General features: G+C 38.2%; 1 protein-coding gene across 1 annotated transcript in view; it reads right to left on the reverse strand.

Moving 5' to 3' along the window:
* LOC132157555 (DNA nucleotidylexotransferase-like) overlaps nucleotides 1-16245 on the reverse strand; it is a 121471-nt gene that overhangs the window by 73037 nt on the left and 32189 nt on the right. The window contains exons 7-8 of the mRNA XM_059566927.1: nucleotides 14696-14828; nucleotides 305-407 (exon numbers count right to left, since the gene is read on the reverse strand). Of these exons, the coding sequence (XP_059422910.1) occupies nucleotides 305-407; nucleotides 14696-14828 (236 nt within the window). The remainder of the gene's footprint in view (nucleotides 1-304; nucleotides 408-14695; nucleotides 14829-16245) is intronic.

Genomic DNA, 16245 nt, shown 5'->3' on the forward strand with positions numbered 1-16245 from the left:
TTTTTACATTGCTGCTTGTCATACTGTACATATAGCCCTTGATTGCACTCCTTTTAATATCATGTATATATACTTAATTTTGTATATAGCAACTCCACTGTACATACTGTAAGTTATAGCTTCACTTATCTGTTTATAAAACACAATATTCTTGCACTTCTGGTTTGATGCTAACTGCATTTCATTAGCTCTGTACGTGCACTCTGCATGATGACAGTAAAGTTAATACTAATCTAATCTAGTTTTAATATTTGGCCAATCAATCATCAAATAAAAGCTTTTCCAGCAGAAGGTGTTTTTGTACCTGGCTTTTGAATCGCTCGATCACCGCGGTCAGAATCACATCCTCTTGTCCGGCCTCAGGTGTTTTAATAATGAAGTCCACATCGTGACCAAACTCCTTCCCCCTGCACATTAAACACACACACACACACACATTATACACTGAATGCATGCTCATCTGCATTAAACAGAATCAGACGCAGACAGTGTCAGCGGATTGCATGATGAGACACATATAAGCGTGTGAGTAACAGTGCGGGACGAACGGCTCGTTTAATGCCTTTGCCTTTTTCTATTACTCAAATAAGGCATTTGGCCTGCGTCATTAAACTCTCTTCTGCCGGAGCTGTCAGCCGCTTATGAGTTTCACTGCTGTGTAGAGAGATTATGAAAATGAGTCTCCAAAACTCAAAGGCCTTGCATGCTCCAGATTCAGGTGGGAGGAAGGAGATAGTCAGAGATATTTATGTAAAAATATATAACAGCTCATAAGGAGGAAAAAATCCATCTTCCACAACAATTCTGTGTTTAACATACATCCAGTGGCTGTTTAGTCAAATTTAAACAGTAAAAAATTATACAAACCACAATTTATGATAAGCAGAAATTAATTAAAATATAAATGTATCACACAATGTTTGAATTATTGAAAATAACAACCCATAAATCTAATGACAACATAGCCCACATTTCATCTGTAACATAGCTAAAACAAAACTGACTCTATAAAACTCTTATTGTGAAAAAATACATTTCTAAGTACATTTCTAAATACTTTATTTAATAAATACAGAAATAAAAAATATTCTACAAGAATCAATTTCTAAACGAATACATAAATACATGTTGTTTTTAATTTGTTACTTTTTATATAAACGCTTATATATCAACAAAATACATTTCATGTACATTTCTAAATAAATGCATGTCTAGATAAAACACACTGTATTTCTAAACAAAGACAGAAATACATTCCTAAACGACTACACTACAGTACATACGCTGTTATGGAAGCATGCACGAGGCACGTCCAAACTTAAACAGTCTTTAATCCGTGAAACTGACTCTAAAACCGTGATACAAACTGAACCTGAGTGAGTTGAACCGTTCCACCCCTAACACTGTAAGTGTACACTTGAGCAGCAGAACAGCGTGTGAATGCGAGTTTGTCTGGTTTGGTGCTGGAAGTGAAAAACACAAGCGTAGGCACAGTTCAACGGATAAGAGGCTCTCAGAACTCTGAACTTGCATTTCTCTTTTCTCCTGCTCGCAGATGCTGAATAAACAGAACTTCTTTTAACCCAACGCCAGTGTCACGATCATTAGATGGAGTGCCCATGAGCTTCAGTAGAGGGCACTCCACTCAGGACCATTCCACCCTTCAACCACCAGATGTCACTTGGACACTAGCACCTCTCATACTGTTGCACCACACCCGAACTACATTACCCATGAGTCACTGCATCACAATCACCCTGCCACACCTGCACCTCATTCATCAGCCAATTTCCTTGCCACACCTGCACCTCATTTACACACACATAAAAGCAGTACACTCACTCTCACTCACTGCAAAGTCTTGTTTAGCCAGTCTGACATTTCCGAGCGTTTTTCCCTGTGTTTGTTATTCCTGTGTTTTGACCTTTGGACTGTGTATTCCGACTCTGATTCTCCGCTGCCTGTCCCGATCTCTGCTTGTTTCTGGTTACGATTCTGGTTATCCCTGACACACCTGACGCCATTCCTGATCCCTGCCTGTATTACCATTCTGTGGAATAAATGCTGCATATGGATCTGAACGCCTCCGACTCCTGGTTACAGAAGACTTCGCCGTACCAGGATCCAGCAGCCCGGTATCCCCTTGTCACTGAGGTATCGGTTCCTGTTTCAATGTCAGCATATCACCAATCCAGCCTAACCACAGATCCAGTTGACCTGCTGTTAGATCTTAAGCAAAGAGATCGATCTATTGAGGACTATGTTCAACAGTTCTGTGAATTGGTTTATCGAGTTCCTCAAGACTATGAAGTCTTGTTTAAGGATTTATTCCATTTTGGACTCAATGAATCAGTAAAATCATGGTTGCCTAGAGGGGAGTTTAATTGCAGCTTAAGGGACATAATGGACTTTGCACTCTTGTTATGTGGTTCTCCTTTCACTGTGGGAGAGGCAGAGGACTTTAAAGCCCCAAAACCGCTGCACAAGATGGCCGCCAGCCCAGCGCCGCTGCACAAGATGGCAGCCTCAGTTGAATTTCCAGAGTCAAGTCAGGTCCCCGTCGATTTTCCAGAGTCAGGTCAAGTCTCCACTGACCGTCCAGAACAAGGTCAGGTCACCATTAACAACCAAGAGTCAAGTGAAACAACAGTTAAACTTTATGAGTCAAGTCAGGTCCCTGGTGATTTCCCAGAGTCAGGGTTAGTCACCGTCGACCTTCCAGAGTCAGGGTTAGTTCCTGTTGGCCTTCCAGAGTCGAGTCAGTTGACCGTTGAATTTTCAGAGTCGAGTCAGGTTCCAGTGAGCTCTCCGGAGTCGAGTCAGGTTCCAGTGAGCTCTCCGGAGTCGAGTCAGGTGCCAGTGAGCTCTCCGGAGTCGAGTCAGGTGCCAGTGAGCTCTCCGGAGTCGAGTCAGGTGCCAGTGAGCTCTCCGGAGTCGAGTCAGGTGCCAGTGAGCTCTCCGGAGTCGAGTCAGGTGCCAGTGAGCTCTCCGGAGTCGAGTCAGGTGCCAGTGAACTCTCCGGAGTCGAGTCAGGTGCCAGTGAACTCTCCGGAGTCGAGTCAGGTGCCAGTGAACTCTCCGGAGTCGAGTCAGGTGCCAGTGAACTCTCCGGAGTCGAGTCAGGTGCCAGTGAACTCTCCGGAGTCGAGTCAGGTGCCAGTGAACTCTCCGGAGTCGAGTCAGGTTCCAGTGAACTCTCCGGAGTCGAGTCAGGTTCCAGTGAACTCTCCGGAGTCGAGTCAGGTTCCAGTGAACTCTCCGGAGTCGAGTCAGGTTCCAGTGAACTCTCCGGAGTCGAGTCAGGTTCCAGTGAACTCTCCGGAGTCGAGTCAGGTTCCAGTGAACTCTCCGGAGTCGAGTCAGGTTCCAGTGAACTCTCCGGAGTCGAGTCAGGTTCCAGTGAACTCTCCGGAGTCGAGTCAGGTTCCAGTGAACTCTCCGGAGTCGAGTCAGGTTCCAGTGAACTCTCCGGAGTCAGGGCTAGTCACCGTTGACCTTCCGGAGTCAGGGCTAGTCACCGTTGACCTTCCGGAGTCAGGGCTAGTCACCGTTGACCTTCCGGAGTCAGGGCTAGTCACTGGTGATCTTCAAGGACCGAGTCAAGTCACTGGTGATCTTCAAGGACCGAGTCAAGTCACTGGTGATCTTCAAGGACCGAGTCAAGTCACTGGTGATCTTCAAGGACCGAGTCAAATCACAGTCGTTCTTCAGGAACCAAGTTGATGCACAGTCGATCCTCAGGAACCAAGTCGATGCACAGTCGATCCTCAGGAACCAAGTCGATGCACAGTCGATCCTCAGGAACCAAGTCGATGCACAGTCGATCCTCAGGAACCAAGTCAAGTCACCAATGATCTTCATGAGCAAAGTCAAGTCACCATTAACCTCCGTGAACTAAGTCAAGGCACAGTTGATCCTCAGGAACCAAGTCAAGTCACCAACGATCTTCATGAGCAAAGTCAAGTCACCAACGATCTTCATGAGCACAGTCAAGTCACAGTTGATCTTCATGAACTAAGTCAAGTCACAGCTGATCTTCATGAACCCAATCAAATCACCACAGATCTACCAGAGCCTCGTCACATCTCAGCCGAACTCCCAGAGCCTCGTCACATCTCAGAGCTCTCGTCCTATCCTGTCACGGCCAGTGAGGCCGTCAATGAGCTCTCATTCATTCCGGTCAGGGCTACGGAGACCATCCACCAACTCTCTGTCTGTCCTGTCATGGCCACGGAGGTCCTCCATGAACCCACCGCCTTGCCTGTAATGGGCACGGAGGCCAGCTACCATCTCATCACGGCCACGCAGGCCGCTATTAACCTGTTAATATTCTCTGTGTCAGTCCCAACTGAGCAGACTTGCTCTCCTGTGCCATCGACTCCACTGTGGTGGTCCTCTGCTCCGCCCTGGTGGGCTTCTGTCCCGTCTGCTTGGCTGTGGTGGTCCTCTGCTCCGCCCTGGTGGGCTTCTGTCCCGTCTGCTCGGCTGTGGTGGTCCTCTGCTTCCGACTCTGATTCTCCGCTGCCTGTCCCGATCTCTGCTTGTTTCTGGTAACGATTCTGGTTATCCCTGACACACCTGACGCCATTCCTGATCCCTGCCTGTATTACCATTCTGTGGAATAAATGCTGCATATGGATCCGAACGCCTCCGACTCCTGGTTACAGCCAGATTGCTATTAAACACTGCTTTTCGTCCACTTTTTAAGAATTCATGCAGCTTGCAAATTGCTTCTATATTAGAATAATAAATTCTTAATAAAAACAATACAATTCTAAATACATTTATTCTTTCAAAAAGTAAAAAAACTAATCTAAATAATCAAATGAATAAAAAAAAATCTCTTAAGAAATGCTTTACTAAAACAAATAAAACAATATATTTCTAAATAAATAAATGGAAGTCTAAATAAATGAATTTCTAAATACATTTCTAAAATACATATTTATGAATAAAAAAACTAACATTATAAATAATTTCCTGCATAAATCAAATATGTTTTTCTTTTCCAAAACCTAGTGAGCAGCTTTGATTTCTAATTTCTAAATAAACACTTTTTAAACGCATGTGTAATTATTTAAATAAAAATATGTTTCCCAGATGATCAAACTGAGACACTCGGATGGATGGATAATAAATACAAAAGTCTAAAAACATAAATATCTAAATATTTTTCTAAACGTACAAAATAAACAATCATAAAAATAGATGTCTAAATAAATTTCTAAACAAAGAAATTTCTTAATAAATACATTTATAAATAAAAAAAATTCTAAATAAATATATTAATTAAAATAAATAACAAAAATTCCTAAACAATATATTTATAAAAACAAAAACTAGCTCTAATACTAGCTTTCTACATTATTTTTTTTACCTTGTTGTCTTCGTGAGTGTGTGGATGTGTGGTTTCATGTTCGTTAATAAGTGTTATTAAAGCCCAAAGCATCTACTGTATACACTGGAACATGAACACAAATGCTTAGAGCAATGTATGCTGGATTTCATGCATGGCTGAACCTCTCAGCTGAAGCAAACTTCTAGTGACTCTTAGTGGATCTGTTAATGTAAATGTGTGTGTTCATGTTACAGGAACTGGCTTCAATCTTCCAGGCAGAATACAGAAAATGAAAGAGCCCTGAATGAACCCGAGCAGCACTGCTTTACGCGATTACAGAGGCAGTATGTCACTGGTTTTTGATCCAGACTTCAGAAATCAGGCCTCAGTAGACACTACTAAACCTTCTTCAAACCAGCTGGACCACACGCCGGCTCTGTTCCACCTCCTCTGATGGAGATCCATCAGATGCAAAGCCAAAACATCGCACGCTTAAGTTGACATGTAAGAGAGAACAAATGAACCCGGGATCAGCCAGAAGAAGCGTTTGATCCTGCTGCTGCCTTCAAGTCCTCCTGGGAAGCTCCTTTAGAAATAGTGTTGATGATACGACTATGACTTTAACAGAAATAAACTATGTGTTAGGTTCATTTAGATTTCTTACTCTTTTATTTTTTGTACAATTTTTTTAACATATTTTGAAAAACAAGTCTTTATTTCATTTCATTTCATTTCATTTTATTTTATTTTAGCCATTTTTAACATTTTTATTCATAAAAAAACGGCATGTGATGGATAATTTTATATTTACTCATATTTTACTTACATATTAAACTTTTTGTCTTCTTTTTTTACCAAATATCTGAAAAATTAGTCATTATTTCAGTATTATTCATATAATATTGTAGAATGTTTATATTATATAAATATAATATATTTTTTATTTATATGAAAGAATTTTATCATATTTTCATTTAGCTTTTATTTTTATATACTTAGTTTTTAATTTTAAATGTAGGTTAGGATTTGCTTATTTTGTTATACGCTTTTTTCTTTTATTAGTCGTTTTTCTATTTACTTTCAGCTTCAATTATTTTTTTTTATTTCAGTTTTAGCTTTAGCAATTTTAGTACTTCAATCTAAACGTATTTATTTCAATTACTCGTCAAGGGAACATTTCTAATTTCTGTTTACATTGTTTCATATAATATTTATTCTTTAAAAGGTTTTAATTTCTTTTTTTCTTTTCTTTTTTTTATTACTGTTTTACTTAACAATAAACCAAAATGAAAAAGAGGAAAAAGTCACCATTAACTACTACATTGCTAAACTTTAAACTTAATTATGTATTTTAAAAACTAATTCTTCAGAACTTAACGATATTCAAAACAGAACAAGAATAAAATATATACGTTTAAAACAAACAAATTATAGTTGCAGTTATTATAAATCAAAAACACCCTTTTTTACAGCGCAAATTCAAATGTGCACTTTGCGCATGTTTTGCATCCTTGATATTAAACGCAATAGTCACTTTGAAATATAAATCCCACATTTCAGATGATTAAAAACTTTGACATACTTACAAACAAACACTGGATGCAGCACTAGTGCAATTTCATCATTAGCATGCTGTCAGAAAGAATAAAAGAGAAATGTAATCCATCATAAACCAGTTAAATAAGCAGTTTCGGTTCAGATCTATCAAAATTCTTCATCAAACTAAACTGTATCATCAACATTCACAATCACACATCACGATCAATACCAAATTAGCATCCACTAATACCGTCATTACAGTGGCGCTCATGTGAGATTGTCATGTAAATACACTCATTCCGATGCATCTTGAAGGCAGCATTAGTCTTCCACGTTAAAGCTAATGGCAATAGAGTGAAACCAAGCAAAAAGAGAAGGTCTCGCGGGTCATTTTAGAGGAGCTTATTGAGTGGGCGAGCGATGTGACAGTGTTCATTTAGAACTCAACAAGCCTCGCTAATGTGCTAATGTCCAGCGCTGGTGTGTGGGAGTTCAGATTATCACAGAGATGCATTAGCAGTCACTTCTAAACACACGTATAAACCCACAATATTAGCTTTTAAAGGCATGCTAATGCTGCATTTCAGACTGCCAGGACACAATGAGGCACGCATTATATTTGCATGTTGTAAGCATGTTTTGTATTTGCATTCAAAAAATAAGCATTTGTCATTTTACTCACTGTATTGCAATTTAAACCTGCAGGAAAAAAATGTTTTTATGGAAAATCTACTTCAGGCAATATCTTTCTAATCTCATTTGCACTTGCATACATTAACACATGGTTATTCAAGACTGTTCTTCCACAGGTTTGACATCCACTGGTGTCTATTTGCACCTGAACATTTTCTAAGCAGCATGATACTTTCATGAAGCTTCGTTGTCATTTCTGGAGCCTGACATGCTTATTTGATTTCACTTTTAAGTAAAAAGAAAAAGCCATGTGTACTTCTTGTGTTCCGCAAAATAAAGAAAGTCCAATAGGTACAGCATGAAAGTGAGTAAATGATGACAGAAAGTTTATTTTTGGGTGAACTTGTATAATATGGGTAACTGTATAATATGAATTGCTAATGCACACTGTAAGTGCAAACCCATACGGTTGAACTGGAGCCGCACACCCATAAAAAGCTCCTGAAAATCACTCCGGAATTACTAGATATTACATGACAGCTATTTATTTGCTGTCATAGTGAAATACGCTGGTGTTAGAGACTGCATTCAGCTTCTCAGACATCACAGAGAAGAGCTTAAACGCTGAAATGCTAAATTAAACCTCTCTGACTTCTGTCACTTCCGTCACTTTCACAGGCTAAAAATACGGAGATGAGAGAGAGAAGATGAGACTGCAAGAAGAAGAGTGACGCATGAGTGTTCATCAAACACACAGAGCAATAACAAATCTTCATGAAATCAGTGATTGGAAGGGTTTGCCAAGCCAAACAATCCTTTTACTATTCGTTCTCATATTAAAAAACAACAACGAACGATTAGAATTTTCACTTGGCATATCACATACAAAAACACTTAAAATACATCAATTAAAATATGAATAACTACATAACTATAATCTATCAGTCAGACATCATCAGTGTTATCAGTAAACCCCTATAACATTCTAGCAGCTGCAAAGCAACACTACAGTATCTCAGGATTGGAGAATTAGCACTATTTGGTTAAATAGTGATTAGAGAGACAGTTTTCAAACAATACTTGACCTAAATTAAACAACCCAGCATGGTGAGTAAAAACATTTAACCCAACCAGCTGGATCTAAATAACATGGTATGTGTTCTGTCCAGTCTGTCTAATATCGCAATATCATTTCTGGTCATATTTCATAGAGTCAGTTGTGGTAGACATTAGCAGCGATCTTTTTCATTTCTAATGAGCTGTGCTGAAATGCACCTCCGCTTTAAGCACATCTTTTCTTTCTGGTGCGAATCCCCCGTCTGCGTTTCGCTGCGCCGGCACAATTCAGCCGACTGCACATGCAAAAACCATCAGCTCCAATTCAAACACGGCTATCAGTCCAGCTTTCATTTCACTTACAAACGTCAGTCAAATACAAGCGCTGACTTCAGTCTGTTTCATTAATCTCACGCTCGTCTCATCTGAGCTCAAACACTGTGTCAGGGAAATGTCGAAAGAATTGATTAATGGCCGTTTTAAAAGCATTTACATTTTAAATCTGGTTCACTCCTCTGCCATGTGTGCCAGACATGGCTTGCTGTAGTGTAAAGCGCTCTAAAGAGCTCATTTAACAAATGCCAAACTAGCAAAATTGTCTCCAGATTGGAGCGATGCTTGTCATATGTCCATATGTTCTGGAGTTGCCCTTGGCTGACATAGTTTTGGTTTAATGTATTTGTGAACACAGACTTAGACCCTAACGCCTTGACAGTCCTCTTTGGCATTTCCTCCAGACCTGATCTGATCATCTCATCCTCGCTGGTCATCGCCTTCTCTACTGTTTTAGCAAGACGAGCTGTTCTCCTCAAAAGGAAACATTTCATCCCCTCATCGAATGATATGTGCATCTGAGAAATCTTTTGCTGTATAAAATTTGAGAAGTCAACATTCTGGCTTTCAGGATCTTGCAAATCTTTTCATAAGACCTGGAAACCTTTTTAAGATCACATCAAAAGCTCACTCTGTTCTCCTGACACCAGCGCTAACACACGTTAATTAACTTCTACTGGAAAGAGGGAAGATTGATTCTTGAGAGAGGAATGTTCATTTATTTCTATGCATTTGTTTATCTTTGTTTATTTAATAATTAGTTAACTTTTATTATTAGATTAGATTAGATTAGATTATAATGTTTTCCATCAGTATTGTTGTCTTCTTTTCAGTGCGAATTTCAAGATTCTTAAAATACATTTACTTGAGAAGCAAAATAACTTCGTGTTTTATAAGAAAATTATCTGACAGATCAGTTATGTTGATAGATGTTTGTTTTTGTTTTACGCATAATCTTTAAGGATGTTTCAATATACATATATATATATATTTTTTGTTTCTGTTTTATTTATTTATTTATTCATTCATTCATTCAATTAATTTAATTATTTATGTATTTTTTGCATTCCATGCAACATTTTAATACCTTGAATTTAAGATTTTCATTTGTGGAAACACACGAAACAAATGTTTTAAAAATTCTTTTTTTTTTTTTTTGTCTGGTTGATTGTTGTTGTTTGTTTTTTGTTTTTGCTTTTAGTGTTTTTGTAATAGCATTTAATTAATTATTTGCTTTTCATCACCTCGCAATTTTTAGTTTGGGGAACCATGATCTTATTTCATTAGACCAGTGTTTCCCAAAGCAAAAATTGTGAGTTGATAAATAAGTAATAATCCAGATATTACATATATATATATATATAAATGATATATTTGTGTGTCAATGTGTGTTTGTGTGTGTGTAATGAATGCAATATCTAATTTAAGTTTAAGATTTCACTAGTTTAACCTGCTCTAATGTAATGACATCCAGACATCTGTAAGTGTAGTTTTCACCGCCGTCGTATGACTGCCAATGCATTAATGAATGATTCATGTCACTTCACCTACAGATGAACAAACATCTCTTCAGAAGGCTACAGGAACCCCGGCCATCTCTCTTCACTCGGCTGTGTATATCCTGATCCTCTGTACATGTTAAAGCAGAATCTATTCATACACCACACAGAGGTAAATCCAGACATCACTAAAACCGTCACGGCCAACGATGCGAAGCCTGCCGAAGTTCAAATAGCAGATTTCGACAGAGCTTAGCCTCGACAGAGCTGCAGATTTGCATTTTGAACCGTAAAGTTTTAGAAGACTGTTTCGGAGGTAAACATGATGTTTTCTCGCTGTCGTAATCCCGTTACACTGACACTCAGTCACATTAGTCATCCTGAGATATAGAGAAGTGGCATGCGAGGAAAACTCATATAGCAGCCTTGACTAATCGCTCTATAGTCAAAACCTCGCTGAATTCAACAAGCTCGCTCAATTACACCCTCCGTCAATGTCAAACGTCAGCTCCTGATGAATGCCACGGCTGACGTGCTTCACGAAGGATCGGGACGGCTCTATCGAGCAACAAAATCTGCGCATTTATTTATTTATTTATTTATATAGGTTTATTTTTTTTGCAGATGCACCACAGTCAAGCTCTGAAGGTCTGAGATGGTTTGATATCTATTTATAATCGGCTTTGTTCACTTCTATCTCTTCAATACAATTCATATCAGCAATTACAAATCTGGATTCGCACACGGTGTCGGTGCTGTAAGGAGCTCACGACGTCTGAGAACTATTAATAACAGACTTTTAATAAATCCATAAGAGAAAGTAAGAGAACACACAGCACTACCAACATGAAACATGCAATACCAGGCAAAGAAACTCAGGAGAACACAGAGCTTAAGTGAACGGAGACAAACGAGATAATTAGTAAAACACAGGTGGAAACGAATGTACTAATCAGAACAGAAGAAAACTAGGTCATGGGTAGAACAGAAAACATTGACTAGACATGTTATACATATAAGTGGATTAAACATTTACTGATATGCAACGCAAATAAAAACAGATGAATGCGCATGTGTCCCTGGAGCACAAAAGCAGTCTTAAGTCTCTTGAAACAATACATATGGGTCAAAATTATCGATTTTTCTTTCATGCAATAAATCAAAGTAAAGCTATTAAGTAAAGGGTTAATTTAAAAATGTCTGCTATTTTTTTGTTTTGTTGACTATATGTGAACATCTTCTGTAAAACATCTTACTTGGGACAGTACTAAATAAAAAATGACATGCATTTTGTATGATCTTCTCTTCACATTATTCACAGATTCTGCAAGGGTTCCCAAACTTTGGCATGCCACACACACACACACACACACAGAGTATAATATATATATATATAAATCTATGCATTGAAACAAAGCTAAACTATTCTAAAAATAAATAAATATATAAATGAAGAGCATATATTCCATTAAAATTCTTTCTCTCATACTCACACACACACACACACACATGCATAGTGTAAAATAAATTTGAGAGAAGCCTGAGGCGAGTTTTCACACTAGCAGTATGTTAGCTCACACAATAAATCAAACACACATTTCAGTTTGTGTTTGACTATCGTGAAGCCAATAAAACAAATGCATCACACCTCATTAACAACATTGAGTCCATGACATCCTGAAAATCCCGGTCTCCTGTTCTTCGAGATACTATAAAACACTTTCGCATCTTCAGAAAGCTTTTTGTTTTCATTTGCGCTGCCTCTGTCATCTGTTGTGTAGGAGGAGACATCTGTTCAGTCCAAGCTAATAATATCTCTCATCCGGCAAGAACTAAAGCACATCAACAAGATTTACAAAGCAAATAAGATATAAAAAGCCAGCCTGAAATAAACCACTACTGACAAGATAAACTAGTTTACTGACGAGGTGCACGGTGATAGTGCTGTTTTCACTTTAACACATGTATCTGCATGTCAGGACCGTGTTATCAGGGAATAACGGCATCGTATCGCAACAAACAGACGTACAAGCATCAGGGATTCAGCACTGATCTTATTTATCAGAGTTTAGGTGCATTACTTTCCTGTCTTTAAAGGAATGTCATTAGGCTATGGATGCACTCATGTAGATCTATAGTAATAATAATAATAATAATAAACTCAAATTTCTGAATTGAAGAGTTCAAATAGAGAGATATCATCCTACAAATATGTGAAAAAAGAAATCCAAATTGTTAATTTTTGAGAAGGAAACGTCCAAACTGTGACAAAAAAATTAAAAATAAGACAAAATTGTGAGATATTAAATAAATTTCAGAGAAGAAAAGAACAAATTGCGAGATATAAACTAAATTTATGAGCCAAAAAGTTCAAATTGTGATGTATAAACTACATTTCTGACAAGAAAAGAACACATTTTGAGATAAAATCTCACATTTCTGAGACAAAAAGTCCAAATTGTGAGACATAAACTAAATTTATGAGACAAAAAGTTCAAATTGTGATGTATAAACTACATTTCTGACACATTTTGAGATAAACTTTTGTGTTTGTTAAAATAAATCCAAATTGTAGATATACTGTAAACTTGCATTTCTGAGAAGAAAAGTCCAAATTATAAAAATTGCAAAAAATAAATAAAAAATCTGAATCACGTGATTAAAAAGTTGCAGTGACCTTTTTCAGTTTTTATAAACTGATCGGCTTCTGTATTAAGCAACATGTCAGCAGACTCACTCCTGCAGAAACAAATGCACCAGAAATAACACAACAACAGCAGACATACGTCTATATATATATACAGCACCTTTCCTTACAAACCATCACACATCTGATCTGAAGCGTGACATGTCGAGACGAGCCCGTGGAGGTTTTAAAGCAGTCGAGTGCCTCTCTTCCCATAATTCCCCTCACCATCGACGAGCCCCAAAACAACAGATTGGAGAGCATCTCTGTCCTCACAGACAGCTGACCTCTGAATAATTCACATAAACACCAGCTGTAAAAGAGAAACTTTACAACCCCACCAAACAAAACACTACAGACGAGACGAGACGAGACCGTCAGAAAGAAGAAAACACCCTGTTCATCATCACAAATTCATGCTTCGCAAACACTGTATGATTGCATGAGGATGTTTGGCATTTTCTGCCAGCAGAATGTTATTAAGATTCGTAACCTCCTGATCACATTTTCTCATAGACTGAACGAACCTTCGAGGTACAACAAACACCGTACATATACACGGTAGAAATGTGACACACGGTTTATTCTGAGGGAATTATTTTGTTGGTAGGCCCCGAGTGAATCCTGTGACATTAATCCTCCAGACAGACTGAAGCCTGCGCAGGACACGGTTCATTCTGACTGAAGCTTAAACAGAAAAACCTCACACCATTCTACAATCCTTCATAAACAAACCCTCGGTGCACAGCAGCGGCAAACACACACATCCATGAGACACAGATCTATTCATGAACTCTCCTGTTTCTCAGGTGTTTTCCGCTCACTCTCAGTAACTGAGATAAAGAGCATCAGATTCAGTAACTTCTCAGATTAATCCACATTAGTTTTACACCTTGTCTCTATGTCAAGTATTGACTCATTTGTGTCTATTTGTATTTCACCAAAGACATTTTAGGGAGAACCATTCGGAAAACATGACATCTGATCTATAAAAAAGAGGAACATCTAAACCAATATATCTTACTATTGAGCTGCATCTAAATAAATAAATGCATGTATAAATGCATGTGTGTGTGTCATATCAGGACACAACTCTGTATAATGACATGGGTATGACACAGGTATTACAAGGAGAGGGTGACTTATGAGGACATAACCCATGTCCCCATTTTTCAAAACGCTTATAAATCATACAGAATGAGTTTTTTTGAGAAAGTAAAAATGCACAAAGTTTCCTGTGAGGGTTAGGGTTAGGTGTAGGGTTGGTGTAGGGCCATAGAATATACAGTTTGTACAGTATACAAACCATTACACCTATGGGATGAACCCACTTTTCACAAAAACAAACGTGTGTGTGTGTGTGTGTGTGTGTGTGTGTGTTGTGTGTGAGTGTGTGAGTGTGTGTGAGTGTGTGTGTGTGTGTGTGTGTGTGTTTGTTCGTGTATGTCTAAGGGATTTGTGGGATATTTCGTTACCTTTAACACAACCACATTACATGTGAGCTATAAAAGAACAAACTCGGAGTGATAGATTTTTCTTTCCATAGAAATCAGAATCACACACTACTGAACTGACATAAACAGGCATGAAGCGGTAATCTTGACGGTTTACCTGCGAAATCCTCCTGTAATGCTGACGGTGGCGGATGGGTTGATACTGATAACAGCTTCCTCCACTATAATCTTCAGAGCGCTGGCCTCTCTCCTGCTCACCGGCTTACTGATGTCCTCATAAAACAAGAACCCTGCGACCAGAGCGGATGAATACAAGATTGAATAACAAACACCCACCAACTGTTGCACAAACTAGACTTTACACTGTCTGAAGAAAATGTGAGAGGAGTTTACCGGCGAAAACTCATGGGATTTGAAGGAATTGCATCAGTGTCTCATCAACGGATGCTCTGCAGTGAATGGGTGCCGTCAGAACGAGAGTCTGATAAAAACATCACAATAATCCACAGCACTCCAGTCCATCAGTGAACACCTGGAGAAGACAAAAGATGAAACACATCCAGCATTAAGATGTTTTTAACTCAAACACATAGAGTCCATAATAACACTTCCTCCATTGAAAAAGTGCATCTGTTGTCTCTCACATATTTGTTTAGAGCTGTTTAAACGCTACTTGATCTGTGCAGATTTCTCTCCTGATTCAGACCAGAACACTTTTTCACTGGAGGAAGTGTTATTATGGATTATAGACTCTGTGTATTTGAGTTAAAAGCGTCTTAATGCTGGATGTGTTTCATCTTTTGTCTTCTCCAGGTGTTCTCTGATGGACTGGAGTGCTGTGGATTATCGTGATGTTTTTATCAGACTCTCATTCTGACGGCACCCATTCACTGCAGAGCATCCATTGATGAGACACTGATGCAATGCTACATTTCTACAAACCTGATGAAGAAACAAACTCATCCTGATCTTGGATGATCTGAGAGAGAGTACACTTGCAGCACATTTACGTTTTTTGTGAACTATTAAAAATGGTACTACCAATGAAAACTTTTTTTTTCAGCCTTAAAGAGAGATATACAGTAGACGTTCCTGGTTTTTATCTTGGTGTTTTTGATCTGCTTTCTAATATTGTGAACTTCTTCCCTTGTGCTGCTGTCACACTTAATAGAGCACAACCGTCTGTTTCCAGAAATAAAGAACCCATTCATTTTCTCCATGGAGAAAACGACTTCCAGTGATAAAGCACCGTGAGTGACAGACTTGAGTGCACTTTGGATAAAAGCATCAACCAAACACATAAATGCAAATGTAAAACAATTCACCCAAAATCGTGGCGAGAGATTCATCACTCAGACTTCTTAAACTACTTACATTTTTGTATATATCTGAATTGTAATTAAGTATGATCTCAGTTCAGAGGGAATCGTTGAAAACATTTGTGCTCACAAACAGGAATTTTTGTTGAAACTGTGACACATTTTTCAGATTTTTTTCAGAATTTCAAAAATATTTTTCAGAACTTTCTGATGATTACAAAATTCAAAAGAACAGCTTTTATTTTGAAATAGAATTTTTTTGTAACATTACAATTACTGTCTCTTTAATTTAATGCATCATTGTCAAGTATTAATTTTTCTCAATAAATACATTAAATATTTAATAAATACTGTAAAGGTTTTAAGTGGAGACTAATGCATGCTGCTG

Source organism: Carassius carassius, chromosome 14, assembly GCF_963082965.1.
Source record: "Carassius carassius chromosome 14, fCarCar2.1, whole genome shotgun sequence".
NCBI lineage: Eukaryota > Metazoa > Chordata > Actinopteri > Cypriniformes > Cyprinidae > Carassius > Carassius carassius.